At 40.8% G+C, this 11,885-nt stretch overlaps 1 protein-coding gene across 1 annotated transcript; it reads left to right on the forward strand.

The window, feature by feature from the left end:
• The first annotated feature begins 406 nt into the window (after positions 1-406).
• On the forward strand, positions 407-11,485 carry GLE1 (GLE1 RNA export mediator). Its single transcript, XM_069772142.1, is given in 17 exon segments — positions 407-589; positions 1,095-1,319; positions 2,383-2,508; positions 2,748-2,896; positions 3,223-3,283; positions 3,564-3,818; positions 4,572-4,800; positions 5,389-5,504; positions 5,694-5,763; positions 6,114-6,256; positions 7,113-7,158; positions 7,161-7,245; positions 7,721-7,850; positions 8,249-8,353; positions 9,349-9,431; positions 9,616-9,679; positions 10,381-11,485. Coding segments are annotated over 17 exon segments (2,052 nt in total). The 5' UTR covers positions 407-493; the 3' UTR covers positions 10,450-11,485.
• Positions 11,486-11,885: the final 400 nt, after the last annotated feature.

The raw sequence follows: 11,885 nt of genomic DNA on the forward strand, positions 1-11,885 counted from the left end.
TTTCCTTTTCGTTGTGTTGCATCTAGGGTCTTTTAGCCCTTATTTTGGAAAAATTAACACATCCGCGGGGCTTTGTGCAGGCAACTACACTCCAGCCCCTTTCCCTATCTCATGGATGGTGGCCTCTCCCTGCCCCTGCAACCCGGGATCAATGCTGCAGTGCAGGCTGGCCCCCAGCCTTCCCTCCCGGGGCCCCTCCGCGAGAATACAGAAAATAAGGGAAAAAGCGGCGAAGCTGCCGGTGTTTCACGGCCCTGCACCTTTCCTCACCGCAGCTACCCCCCGCTCCCCGGGAGGCGCTCCCGGCGGGACTCGAACCCCGCGCTCTGGCGCTCAGCGGGGAGGGGCGGGGCCCCGCCTGCCCGCCAGGGGGCAGCCACCGCCCTTATCGCCCGCTCTGCAGAGGGCGGGAAGCGGTGCCCCGGAAGCGGAAGAAGGGCGAGGTGGGGGGGGGGGTGTCAGACCGTTGCCGGGCCCTTGGCAGCGGGTCGCCATGCAGCCGCGGCAGCTCCGCTGGGAGACTCTGGCGGCTCTGCGCACCTCAAGCAAGGGTCAGCTGAGCTACTGCCGCCACTGGCTCCAGGATGAGGTGAGGGTTCGCTCCCGGCGGGCGGCTGGGAGCCCCCGGGCCTGTGTGTCCTGAGGGCGGCTGAGGGGGGAGATCGGTGACTCGTCCCTCCGAGCGCTGGCTGAGCGGTGATCCATCGGCTCCTTGTCTCGTTAACAGTCGGGGCTTGAAATACGTTCAATTGTCCTTGTGGTATCTCTGCTGCCCGCTCCTCCTCGCCTGTCGGCGGGTGGGCCCCCCTGCTCCCCTTCCAGCAGGTCGGGTCCTGGCTCCTCCGTACTGGGTAGATAGTGCAGGGTGTAGGGAGGAGGTGTTACAGGAGAAGGTTCAAGCGTGGCGGTCCTGCTGCCCTGCAAAAGTAGGGGAGCTCGGAAAAAGTGTTGAACAGAAACAGCGAGTAAATGGGGTACTGAGCTGCAATTATAAAGCACCTGCTGATCTGTGCAGATGTTTTCAATGTGTGTTCATTAATGTTTTGTTGCTTTCTTGGTATGCTTCACGCTTACAGAAAATGTTTTCTTTCTAGGATATCTTGGAAGGATGCATGTCTCCTCTTGTGCTGTCCCCTTATTCTGGCTGGGTCCTGGACAGAGTGATTGGGCAATCACCTCAAGAAATTGCACCCTCCAGAAGTTCAACGCCTAAAGAATCCACTCCCTGCACAAACCAGTCATCTTCTCTGGAGAAGATCATATCTGCTAGCTGCCAGGGCTCTCCACCACTTTCATCTACAGAGCCAAGTGAAACAAAGGTACCTCTCTGATTATAGTTCACATGTGAACAGCTGTGAGAGAAAGCATACTAACTTGCTGCCATAAATTGTCTGATAAAGGTTGGTTTGTGTTCTGTTAACTTGTGGGGAAAAACATGCTTAGTTTCAAGTTTTTGTAGGATAAATGGGTGAAGATAAAATTGGTGTTAACAAGTTTTTAATAGAATAACGTTTGATAGTAGGCTAAAAGCAAACTCCCTTTTTCACCATAACTAAGAAGAATTTAGTTGGAGCTGTATAGTTACATGGATTGGATTAGCAGCATGGGGTTCATCCAGTTGGAGGGATAAGATCACAGAATAGGATCAGGCCTGTTGTAAGAGTCCATGAGTAACCCCCTTGGGTTCTCTGGAGCCTTTGAATGACTTAGATGTGTTATGGCTGTCTTTTACAAGGCAAAAGGGTAGGAAGCTGGGTAACGAGCAGTTGAGCTTTGGAGGTAGTGAAGCTGATGAAGCACCTGAAAAGAAAATAAGTGTCTGTTGCTATGCATTAAATTATGACTTCACCACATAACAATGAGACTGAGCAGTGAAGTTTTGCATCATCTTGGCTCCATTTGGACTTGAGAAATATATTGTGAGAAAAACATCTTAATGAAGCAGCCAGATCTGATAAAAGTTATAAGAGAGAGTCTGAGTACTCCTCCTGAAGGATGATTCAAAGTATGAACCTGTCTTTACTTCTTCCAGTGTACCATCTTCACTGAATGTAAAGAGAATGTGGGGAGAGTCTGTCTCGCCTTTCTAGGTGACAGTTAGCCTTCATGCATGTCATATAGGCTCTTGGTATTCTGCTCCCAATTTTAGTGATTGGGAAGAGTAATTATCCCAGCTTCATATAGCTGCTGGAGGATACTCAAAATGGTGAGGCTGCGCTACTGAGGTATATAACTACTCTAAATTGTTGTGCATTGATTGACTCCTTTGTCTGTTTCTCTACAAGTAATATGCAGTTTAAGGAGACTTGATTTACCTGTTTCCTCTATGAGTGGCTGATACAGTATTCAGTCACTGATTTTGCTTATACACTGACCACGCAGGGAAATGAAGATCTTAGTCTGCTGGAGATGGATCAAGAAGTCTTCCCAGCAGTTCTGCCATCTAAAGTTACAGAAGTTGAAGGCTGCATTCGGATGTATGAAGAGATGCACAGGTTGAAAGGAAAGGTAAAGGAAAACAACTTGAGGGTGTATGTGAATTACAGGAGAGCTACGTAACCAGATGTAACAATGCTCTGGTAAAAGTAGCAGGATAGTAAGTTATCCTAAACCTTAGAGAGTAAACTTTAGGATAACCCCAAGTAGACCATGGTGGCCCACTTTGGGCAATTTGATTTGTATTTTCTTCTGTCCAAATTCTGGTGATTACTACATTGTGGTGCTTCTGGCACCTCTGCAATCTGCAGGAGGGGCTAAGGCAACGGCAGGAGCAGCAAGAGCAGATGGTGAGGGCAGTGTATGACCTGGCAAGTGAACAACTGAAGCGCTTTGATGAACTGAAAGAGCTAAAGCAGCATCAGGAATTCCAAGATTTGCAAGAAGTAATGGAGAAGAGGTGAGATTAGCTCTGCTATCCTTAAAATATTACAGAATCTAATCAAAGTGAGGATTAATTTTTGTGCCTGACGGATCTGTGCTAGTCACTTGTGCTTGAAAATCTCACCTGCTGCTTTTCTTATATTAACTATCCTGTTACTATTTGTCTTTCAGAGTAGATCTCTGGTTACTGCTGCGGTTTCAGTGGTTAGAAAAAGACTATATTTGTGACAGTTAAAGGTCCTCTAGCTTGGCTTATTTTAAAAGTAACTTGCTGTATGTTTGCTTGTATTTTGTCTTGTGCGTGTCTTGAATACAGGTTTTCTGTCTTTATGTGTATTGTAGCTCAAAGGAGGCTCAGGGACAGCAAGAGAAATTGAAGGAAGAACACCGACACAGAGCCAAGGTCTGTGACTTGTAAGAGTTGTCTTTCATAAAAGACTGTGACTACTCGGTGGGAACTGGAAAGACCAATGGATTTGTTTGTATTTACATGGCACCCCTGTAGTGAGAATGTATTTTCTGGTGCTGTCCTAGACACCTGCTGCATTGTTGTGGAAATGCAGTAAAGGCACATGTGTTGTGGGAGCAGGAAGGACCTGTAAAGCTAGTCATCAGACCAGGAAGGACCTGTAAAGCTGGAGTTATTTCAGTATTTTGTGTCTCTTGTTTCTTTTTCTCCCCAGGTATTAAACCTAAAACTGCGCGAGGCAGAGCAGCAGAGGCAGCGTCAGGAAGAGCTGGAGCGTTTGCGTAAGGAAGAGGGCCAGGAAAGATTGCGTCGCCTTTATTCCATCCAGGAGGAAGTGCTGCAGCTTAACCAGCAGATTGATCCCAATTATAGACACAAAGACTTGCCAAGAATTGATCTTTCTGCATACAGTAATCGTGGCAACCAGATCTGTGGGCTGGTGTCAGGACTTATCCGCACCACAAGCGAGGTAGAGGCTCTAGAGTTGTTCTTAACTTTGGTTTTCATTTCTTCATAAAGCTTCCTGCCTTCTTTAAAGGCAGCTTGTTATGAGACTGTTAAATAAGATGTCACAGAAATGTTTTTAGATATTTGGCTTATAAAGTATCTAATTTAAAAGGAGAATTCCGTGGCACTTTAGCTGTTCTCTTGAAAATGGCTTACAAAAATGCATGAGGATTTCTACAGGAGAAAGATTCAATATTAAAATACTGTAAACTCTTGATGCTGTAAAGGTCCTTTTTGAGAAACCAGTTGTGGTTCTCCACACCATTATGGTTCTCCTATACTCGTAAGCCTTTTTGCAGTAACTAGGTTTCCTTTAAAATTTTTTTCTCTATGTAAAGGTGGGATACAAACCTTGAAAAATAAAACACTATAATAAGGCTAATTCTCTGTTCCAGCTTGTCACAGCTGGCTTTCTGCAGAGGAAGTTGTCTAGGCTTTGCACTGAGGTTCGCTTATCACTGTCAAAGTGTGTTATTAATTTTTGTTGGCCAAGATCTTGTGAGATCTAGTCATGGACTAACATTATTTACAAAGGTGACCAATGTTATGTACAAATAAAGGAGAAAAAGATATTTCGACTAAAGAGGATAAAATGTTTAGTTGGTTCCCAGGTTACCTGAAGACTAATGCTTCAAAGGCTCCTTATTCTTGCCGTTGGTCTACGGCTAGTGGAACAAAAGATTGATGCTATATTACCTCCTCTGTTTCTTGACAGAGAGGTTTCCCTACTCAAGTAGATGTGGCCAATACTGAACGAGCACTGCAAGAGATGCGAGGGTTGATATCCAGCATGCAGCAAGAAATCGCTGCAGCTGTAGAAGAAAAAAGGAGGAGAGATGAAGAGGAAGAGAGGCAAAAGCAGAAAGAGTTACTGAAAAAAGAGCAGATGAAGGCTCAGACTCCTGCCCCTGCACAGCAATCAGGGGGAAAGCAGCAGAAGGAAGGTTGGTTAGGCTTTTCCCTTCCCTCCCCCTGCCCCTCCCCTTACATACTCTTTTACTGTTAGACTAAATAGTACTTTGAATCTTATTGTTGTGATGACACACCTTCTTGTAGCCTTTACTTTTAGCACAACTAGCAAAACGGGTATAAGACTGCTGGCAGCAAACTTTTGAAATGAAACTGATGCAGCATAAATTGACTGTATTAACTGGAGCAAAACCTGCTGTTTCTAGACAGTATGCCATATATTGGAGTATTAGAGAATAACATTGTGCCTTCTTGTGAGTGTAGATGGGTCATGCATGATATGACAAAACATACAAGAACAGACCACTGAAATGGCTTCTTTCTTGAGAGTAAGTTAAGGCCAGATACCCTGCATATATAAATTACTAAGCTGAAGAAGGAGGACTCCTGTATAGCTTGCAAACTTGTAGTTCGTTTATGAACATAACTTTCTAAACTAAATTCTGGGGAAAAAGCACTCATGCAGCTGATACTTCCTTGCAATTTTATTTTAAAGTTTTCTTAAGGTTCTCTAGAGTTTTGGGTCTTTATTAGTCTTCTGATATTTTTTTTTTTAATACCAGGACTTCAAGTTAAGGCAGAAGAAAGTACCATGCAGTGGTACCAGCAGCTTCAAGATGCTGCTGAGCAGTGTGTTGCTTCTTTCAGTGGAATCAGCAACTGCAAAGACAACAATGAGGTATGAACAAATGATTAATACTGCTGAAGAGTAATTATCTTAATTTCTAGGGGAAATAGGACAGCTTTCATTTAAAAAAAAAAAAATTCTAGCTTAGCAGCCTCTGTTAACAGTCTGCTTATCCAAACTATCATAGTAGTTTACTTGTCTGTAAAGGCTTTTGAAGTTGTTTGTTTGCTTGTTCTGCAGGTTAAGAAGATAAAAACAGACTTGCAGAAAGCAGCTACAATCCCTGTGAGCCAGATCTCTAGAATAGCAGGTCAGGAAAATGCCAAGAACCCAATCCAACTGAAATGCCTTTTGCTGTAAAGATTTTAGTAGGACATCCAATGTTTCTATAACTATCCCTACAGCAGAAAGCTGGTATGCATACAGTCCAAGTCTTTGCAGCACAGTGTTTGCTTATGTTTTGAACGCCTGTTGCTTCCCTCGGAGGCATCTTGCTTCATCATGATTAAGTTTCTTTAATCAGATGTAGCAAACATGCAGTTTGGGGTGCCTTGCCCTTCTGGATGTAGGTCTAGTTTTTGTGAAGTTGATGTGGTCTGGTTAAGACTTGTCTGCTGTTTCCTAATCTTCTGTCTCCATACATTCCTTTTATATTTGCAGGTTCTCAGCTGAGAGAAATATTTGACAAGATCAATAACCTGCTCTCTGGAAAGTCTGTTCAGAGTGGAGGGCGAACTGTATCAGTGACTCAGCATCCACAGGGTCTGGATTTTGTTTACTACAAACTTGCGGAGAAATTTGTGGTGAGGAAGTGTTCTCTTTATTGGGGTGGCAAACTAGCTAGTGCTTTAAGAAGTTCTTTTGGACACTGTCCTATGTCTTCAACTACCAAGAAAAAAATTACTAGGTGTTTAGCTTGCATGTATTAATGTTCATATTGATTAGAGAAAGTGCTTCTGGGTTAAGAAAAAGTGAAAGAACTTAGTTTCTCTTTCTCTCCCATCCCCTATTTTATCTCTTCTAAGAGGAGGAACTATTTTAAAGTCCAGGCTTACATTCGAACTAGTTAGGTACAGTGTTAGTGGAAAACAGGTTGATAGTTAACTTATGATATATCACAAAACTGTATATGTGCTCAAAACCTTACATCTTGGCAGGGGGTGGGAGGAAGCTAAGGCCCAAGAGGTGAACTTCTGTCCCTGCTGTGTAGTTAGCACCTCCCAAGAAATGAAGTGTCATTGTTCAAGTTGCTTTTTGAAGTTGGCAGTATTTTTCTCTATTCTTTGTTTGGTAAATTTGGGCTGTTTGAAACTCTCTTTTGTCCCTGCAGTGACAAATATACGCAAAAATTAGTCCATGGAGTAAAACTGACTGATCTGTAAACATTTGAAAATGATTGTTTGGAGTGAAAATATATGTGCAGCCTTGCACTTTGTACCTGTATTTGCTAACTCCTTTTTTCTGTCCTGTCATCCTCTGTGGGAGCTGAGGACTTAGGGCTTTATCAGCTTTTCTGTGGTTGGCTACATAGCCATGAAAACATTAGGATTCTTTAGTAGAGGCTAATTACACAAAAAAGATGTTTTGGGTTTTTTTGGTTTTTTTTGTCTGAGAAATGGCTTGAAGGGGTGGGGAATGACTTTCCTTTCCTCCCTCCAGAATCAAGGAGAAGAAGAAGTAGCTTCTCACCGTGATGCAGCTTTCCCATAGCTCACCTGCACAAAAAGTGCCCCTATTCTGTGCCGTTTTACCCTGCATTGAAGGAGGGGACTTCTATGGAAGAGTATCAGAGGTAAATTTATTACTGGACTTTTTCAGCATGAACCCTGCAAGGGTGAAGATTGTATTCTTCTGAGTGAACTCCACTTTTCCCAACCTCTGATTATGTAGGCACTGTGACGTGCTGACATAGACTCTGGAGATTCACTCACAAGTGTGCAGCTCCCCTAACCCTGTTTCCCTGGAGGATGCTGTGTCCTTCAGCTTTGAAGTGCTCTTTTGCTTATTCTTCTTTATCATTCTCAAAGAACAGTTGATAGCCGTAGCTTGATTCTAGTTGAAATATCCAGTACAGAACCTAAATAATCTACGTGGTATAAAATAGTGGAACATATGATCCAGAGGGTAATGATCAGCCTTTGCAGTAATTGTATGGTTTTGGAGCATCCCTGTTCTCAGTACAGTTGACTTAAAGTAAGCTGAGAACTGCAGGGACTCAAGTGAATGGGTTTTGCTGTACTAATACTGGAATGTCTTCTCATACATAGGATGCTTGGATATCAAGTTAAGGATTCTAAGATGGAAGAGCAAGATCATTTTCTTAAACGGATGTCAGGAATGATTCGTCTTTATGCTGCCATCATTCAACTCCGGTGGCCTTATGGAAACAAACACGGGGTACGCGTGTTTGGCATTATAATTAGAACCTTGTTACTATCCCAAGAGTCCATTAAATATATTGCAAACTTGATTTGTAGTTAAGGTGTGCTGAACTTTAAACCAGCTTATAATGTATTTGAAGGGAGATGGTCATAACCATAATCAACAAAGCAATGCAAAAGCTTATAATGTATTTGAAGGGAGATGGTCATAACCATAATCAACAAAGCAATGCAAAGTAATTTGTAGTATAGACCTTTGCTTCCTTTCTTTTTATTTTCATAATGATCAAGTCTTATGTTAGGCTATTATAAAATAACTTTATAAAGAAGAAAGTAAATTAGAAAACTGCCTGTTTTGATAATAGCATTTTGCAAGTCTTACAAGTGTTGGGTAGCTTTTTTGTTGCTTTATAGACACATCCTCATGGGCTGAACCATGGATGGCGCTGGCTTGCTCAGATGTTGAATATGGAGCCTCTGGCAGATGTGACAGCCACACTTCTTTTTGATTTTCTGGAGGTAAGTGATGTGGATTGCTGATGATTAGAGACCTAAATTGGTGACGTTTTAGTTTCTGAAGGGATTGCTGAGGTGTGAGGTTCATTGTGATTTATTTTAAGAGTTTTTTTTAACTTGTCCTTATTCCTTCAGAAACGAATGTGAATATTGCACATTCTTGCAAATATAGCTTTGGAGCTGAATGATTTGAAAATGGAAGTTTTTACACATGCAACTTCTGTTGTTGTATTTGGTTCTGTTTAAGGTTCCTGGTATATTAAAAATAGTTGCATGGTCCTATAAAAGTAAGGTCGGCTAAGCGCTTGGCATCAGTTTGTACAATGCACTGAGGTCCTGTGGTCTTTCCAGCTGAATTAGTTCATAAAACTGGGTGGGTTTTTCAGGCTGAGGACAGAGCCTGATGTATATTAATCCCATGTCCTAAGATACAGGCCTATGCTAAATAAGAGCCAAAGTTAAAGGCTGAAGTCAGGGGAGAAACACTGTTGAACACAAGCAGCTTCTGTGCTTATCAAATGCCTTCTAAAGAACTTTAAAAGTAGAAATGAGAAGGTAAGTGCAAAGTGAAATACACCATGGGGATTCTGTTAGTAGTGGTGACGTTTGAGGAACATTCATCCTGTAAACTAACTGTATGAAGAAAGCTGATGAATCCACACTGCAGTAATCAAGATGGGGAAATGACCACAATATGCCCTAGCAAATGGCATTAGGGAATGGTGTTCTTTTTAGAGGTAGACTGGAGTGAGAAGAAGAATAACGTAAGATTGATACCAGTGGCCACCACACAGCCAACAAGAAAAAAAGGTGATTGTGGTAGCAGTAATGGCATTTAGAAGATTTGCTTGTTTTATTGTGAATGTTGGGTATATTTCTTTAAATGTCTGGATAGACTATTAAGTGGTTGATATTGAACAGCTTTATTGAACTGAAATTGTCATGCTAGTCTGAAACCCAGTTCTGGAACCTGGTCTTTGTGGATTTCTGTACCATAGGTGTGTGGCAACGCTCTCATGAAACAGTATCAGGTTCAGTTCTGGAAAATGATGTTGCTTATTCGAGAAGACTATTTCCCAAGGTATGATATCTGTGGTTAGGAATGTGAAATGATCCTTGGGTGTTTTGGTTTTTTTTACTTCATGAGTGTTTGCTCTTAAATGACTCGTCCATCTTTTCCAATCTCTGCCATTCACCCCCACACCCACTTGTAAATCAAACTCAACTGTCTGAGTAGATTTTGAAACATGCTGTTATTTCTGCAGAATTGAAGCAATTACCAGCTCTGGACAGATGGGCTCTTTAATGCGTTTCAAGCAATTCTTGGAGGTAAAGCAGTTTTGTTGTTTTTTTTTTTTAGTTTTCAAGTGTTTTGAGGATTTTTCCCTTCATTCGATATATCCATCATTTTGCTAATGAGGCTGGTGCTGCTTGCAGCATATCTGATAGTCCAGACCAGTCACTGTGATGTAACCCGTCTTTTGTAACTTTTCAGTTACTGAATTAACTTAATGATAGTTATGATAGCAAACATCTTGCTTATTTCTTACCTCACATCTAATTTTTCTCAGTGAAAATGTATTTTGGTTATAAATGGAAGTTCAGTGAGACTAGTTGCAGTGAGAGAAGATGTATAGGTGGAGGAGGATTCTGCTGAGTCATTTCTGTAACAGCTATTTTTATCAGTGGTTTGCTTTTTTTATCTGTTGTCCTGATTAGATACATGAGGAAGTAGACACTTTGAACTGCTCTCTGTAGCGTTTGTTTAGCATTGTATTCTGCATCTTTTTATGAAAGCTTGCAAAACTGTAGAATACTTGATTATTTAAATTGTTTTGTGAATGTTGACTCTGAATCTGTCATGTTTTAATATCATAATCTGAGTTTGTACTTTCACTTCAAAGTTAATTTTGGTACATTTTATTAGCAATGATTTGAATGTGTGCACTAAGAGCCATCAAAATTCCTGAGAAGAGATGACAAATTAAGATACACATTTCTTTTTTTCTTTGTCTTTCTCTCTCCACTAGGAATGTCTACAGCAGAAGGAAATTCCATTACCAAAGGGTGCTCTGCAGTCTTCCTTTTGGAGATCATAGATCAGTTTCTATTTCTTTCCCCCTGGATGTCAGTGCTTTCAGACCTGGCTTCCTGTTTACATGTAAAGGCAAAATAAATATATTTTGTATATAGAGGAATGAGGAGAAAATATTCCATCCACCTGTTAATGTTTAATTCATTAAGATTTATGTTGGGCAGAACAAACTCGTGTTTAATTTGTTGCAAATAATTGGAAGTTATTCTTTACTTTGGATTTTTGTAAGTATTTTTTTATAGTGAATTGTGGAAAAATGAAGACACTTCCTTCATATATTTAAACATGTGGAAGACATTTTAAATATAGTATCCTGATGACCTCTGGGCTAAAGAGATTAAAGACTTTTGGATTGAAAATTTGCACAGTGCTGTTCTGTTCGTGGAAGTGAAAATACCTCATAGCTTTATGAAGTCTTAGCAGACTAATCAATCTCAGAAATTTACAGCTAGAACTTTATTTTTGTATTTATTACATCTGTCTTTTATAATTCAATTTTAATTATGCTGATGTACTTGCATCCTGTTTGTCTCGACAACATCTTAAAACTACAGTGAGATTGGCCTAGCAGTGTTGACGCTTATCTCTGTTGAATGTAACTTTGCTCCAAGAGGCAGTACTCTCGATTTAAGAGAGGTACACTCACTGTTTTGAAAGTTTGCATGGATAATAGAAACTTCATGAGGGAACAGCAGAGTTCCTGAAACTACAGAAATTCTGTGTCTGTTATCCATCAGATGGATGGAAGCTAATAATCCATTTTCTTAATACAAGAAAAAAGTGTCAAAATGGTGCATTCATTCTAGCACTTTTGCTGATGTTCTGCTGTCATTTGAGGGGGAAATGGTATGCTTGGGTTACCTAAGGTGCATTTCATTAAGGGCTCTTTTTATGTAAATGGATTTCTTCCTTATCAATGTTATGGTATTTTATGTATCAAGTACTGTAATACTTTTGTACCAATGGTGGATTATTCTGAGAATAGTTCATTCTAGAAATATGTTTAAATTATTATTAAAGTTTAATTTTTTTCTTTTTAATCTGAAGCTGATGCAGTTTGGTTTTTTCTGTAGAAGAGGAATGGTCAAGAAAATCTACAGCTCCTTGGTGAATACAGGAGACAGATAGTGTAAGAGATCAGAGTGATGGGAGATCTATCTGATTTATGGTGCACTGTCCTTGAACTATTTTGGTGGCCTCTAAGATGAGAAAATTTGCTTCTGAGTTCTGGAAAGTAGTGTGTTATTTTTGCAATATACTGTTGCAAGTTAAAATTTATTATTATTTTTACCAGATGAGTTTTTATTATTCCTAGAGGTACCACAATTTGAAGCTGTAGAAAGTGGAGTTGAGGCCATATGAGAATCTGAGTTTGATTTTTATATACCTCTTGAGATTTCTGAGAAAAGTTTGTAACGTGTACTTTGGAATTCAGGCCTT

The sequence above is a fragment of the Haliaeetus albicilla genome, chromosome 26 (assembly GCF_947461875.1).
Source record: "Haliaeetus albicilla chromosome 26, bHalAlb1.1, whole genome shotgun sequence".
Classification (NCBI taxonomy): Eukaryota; Metazoa; Chordata; class Aves; order Accipitriformes; family Accipitridae; genus Haliaeetus; species Haliaeetus albicilla.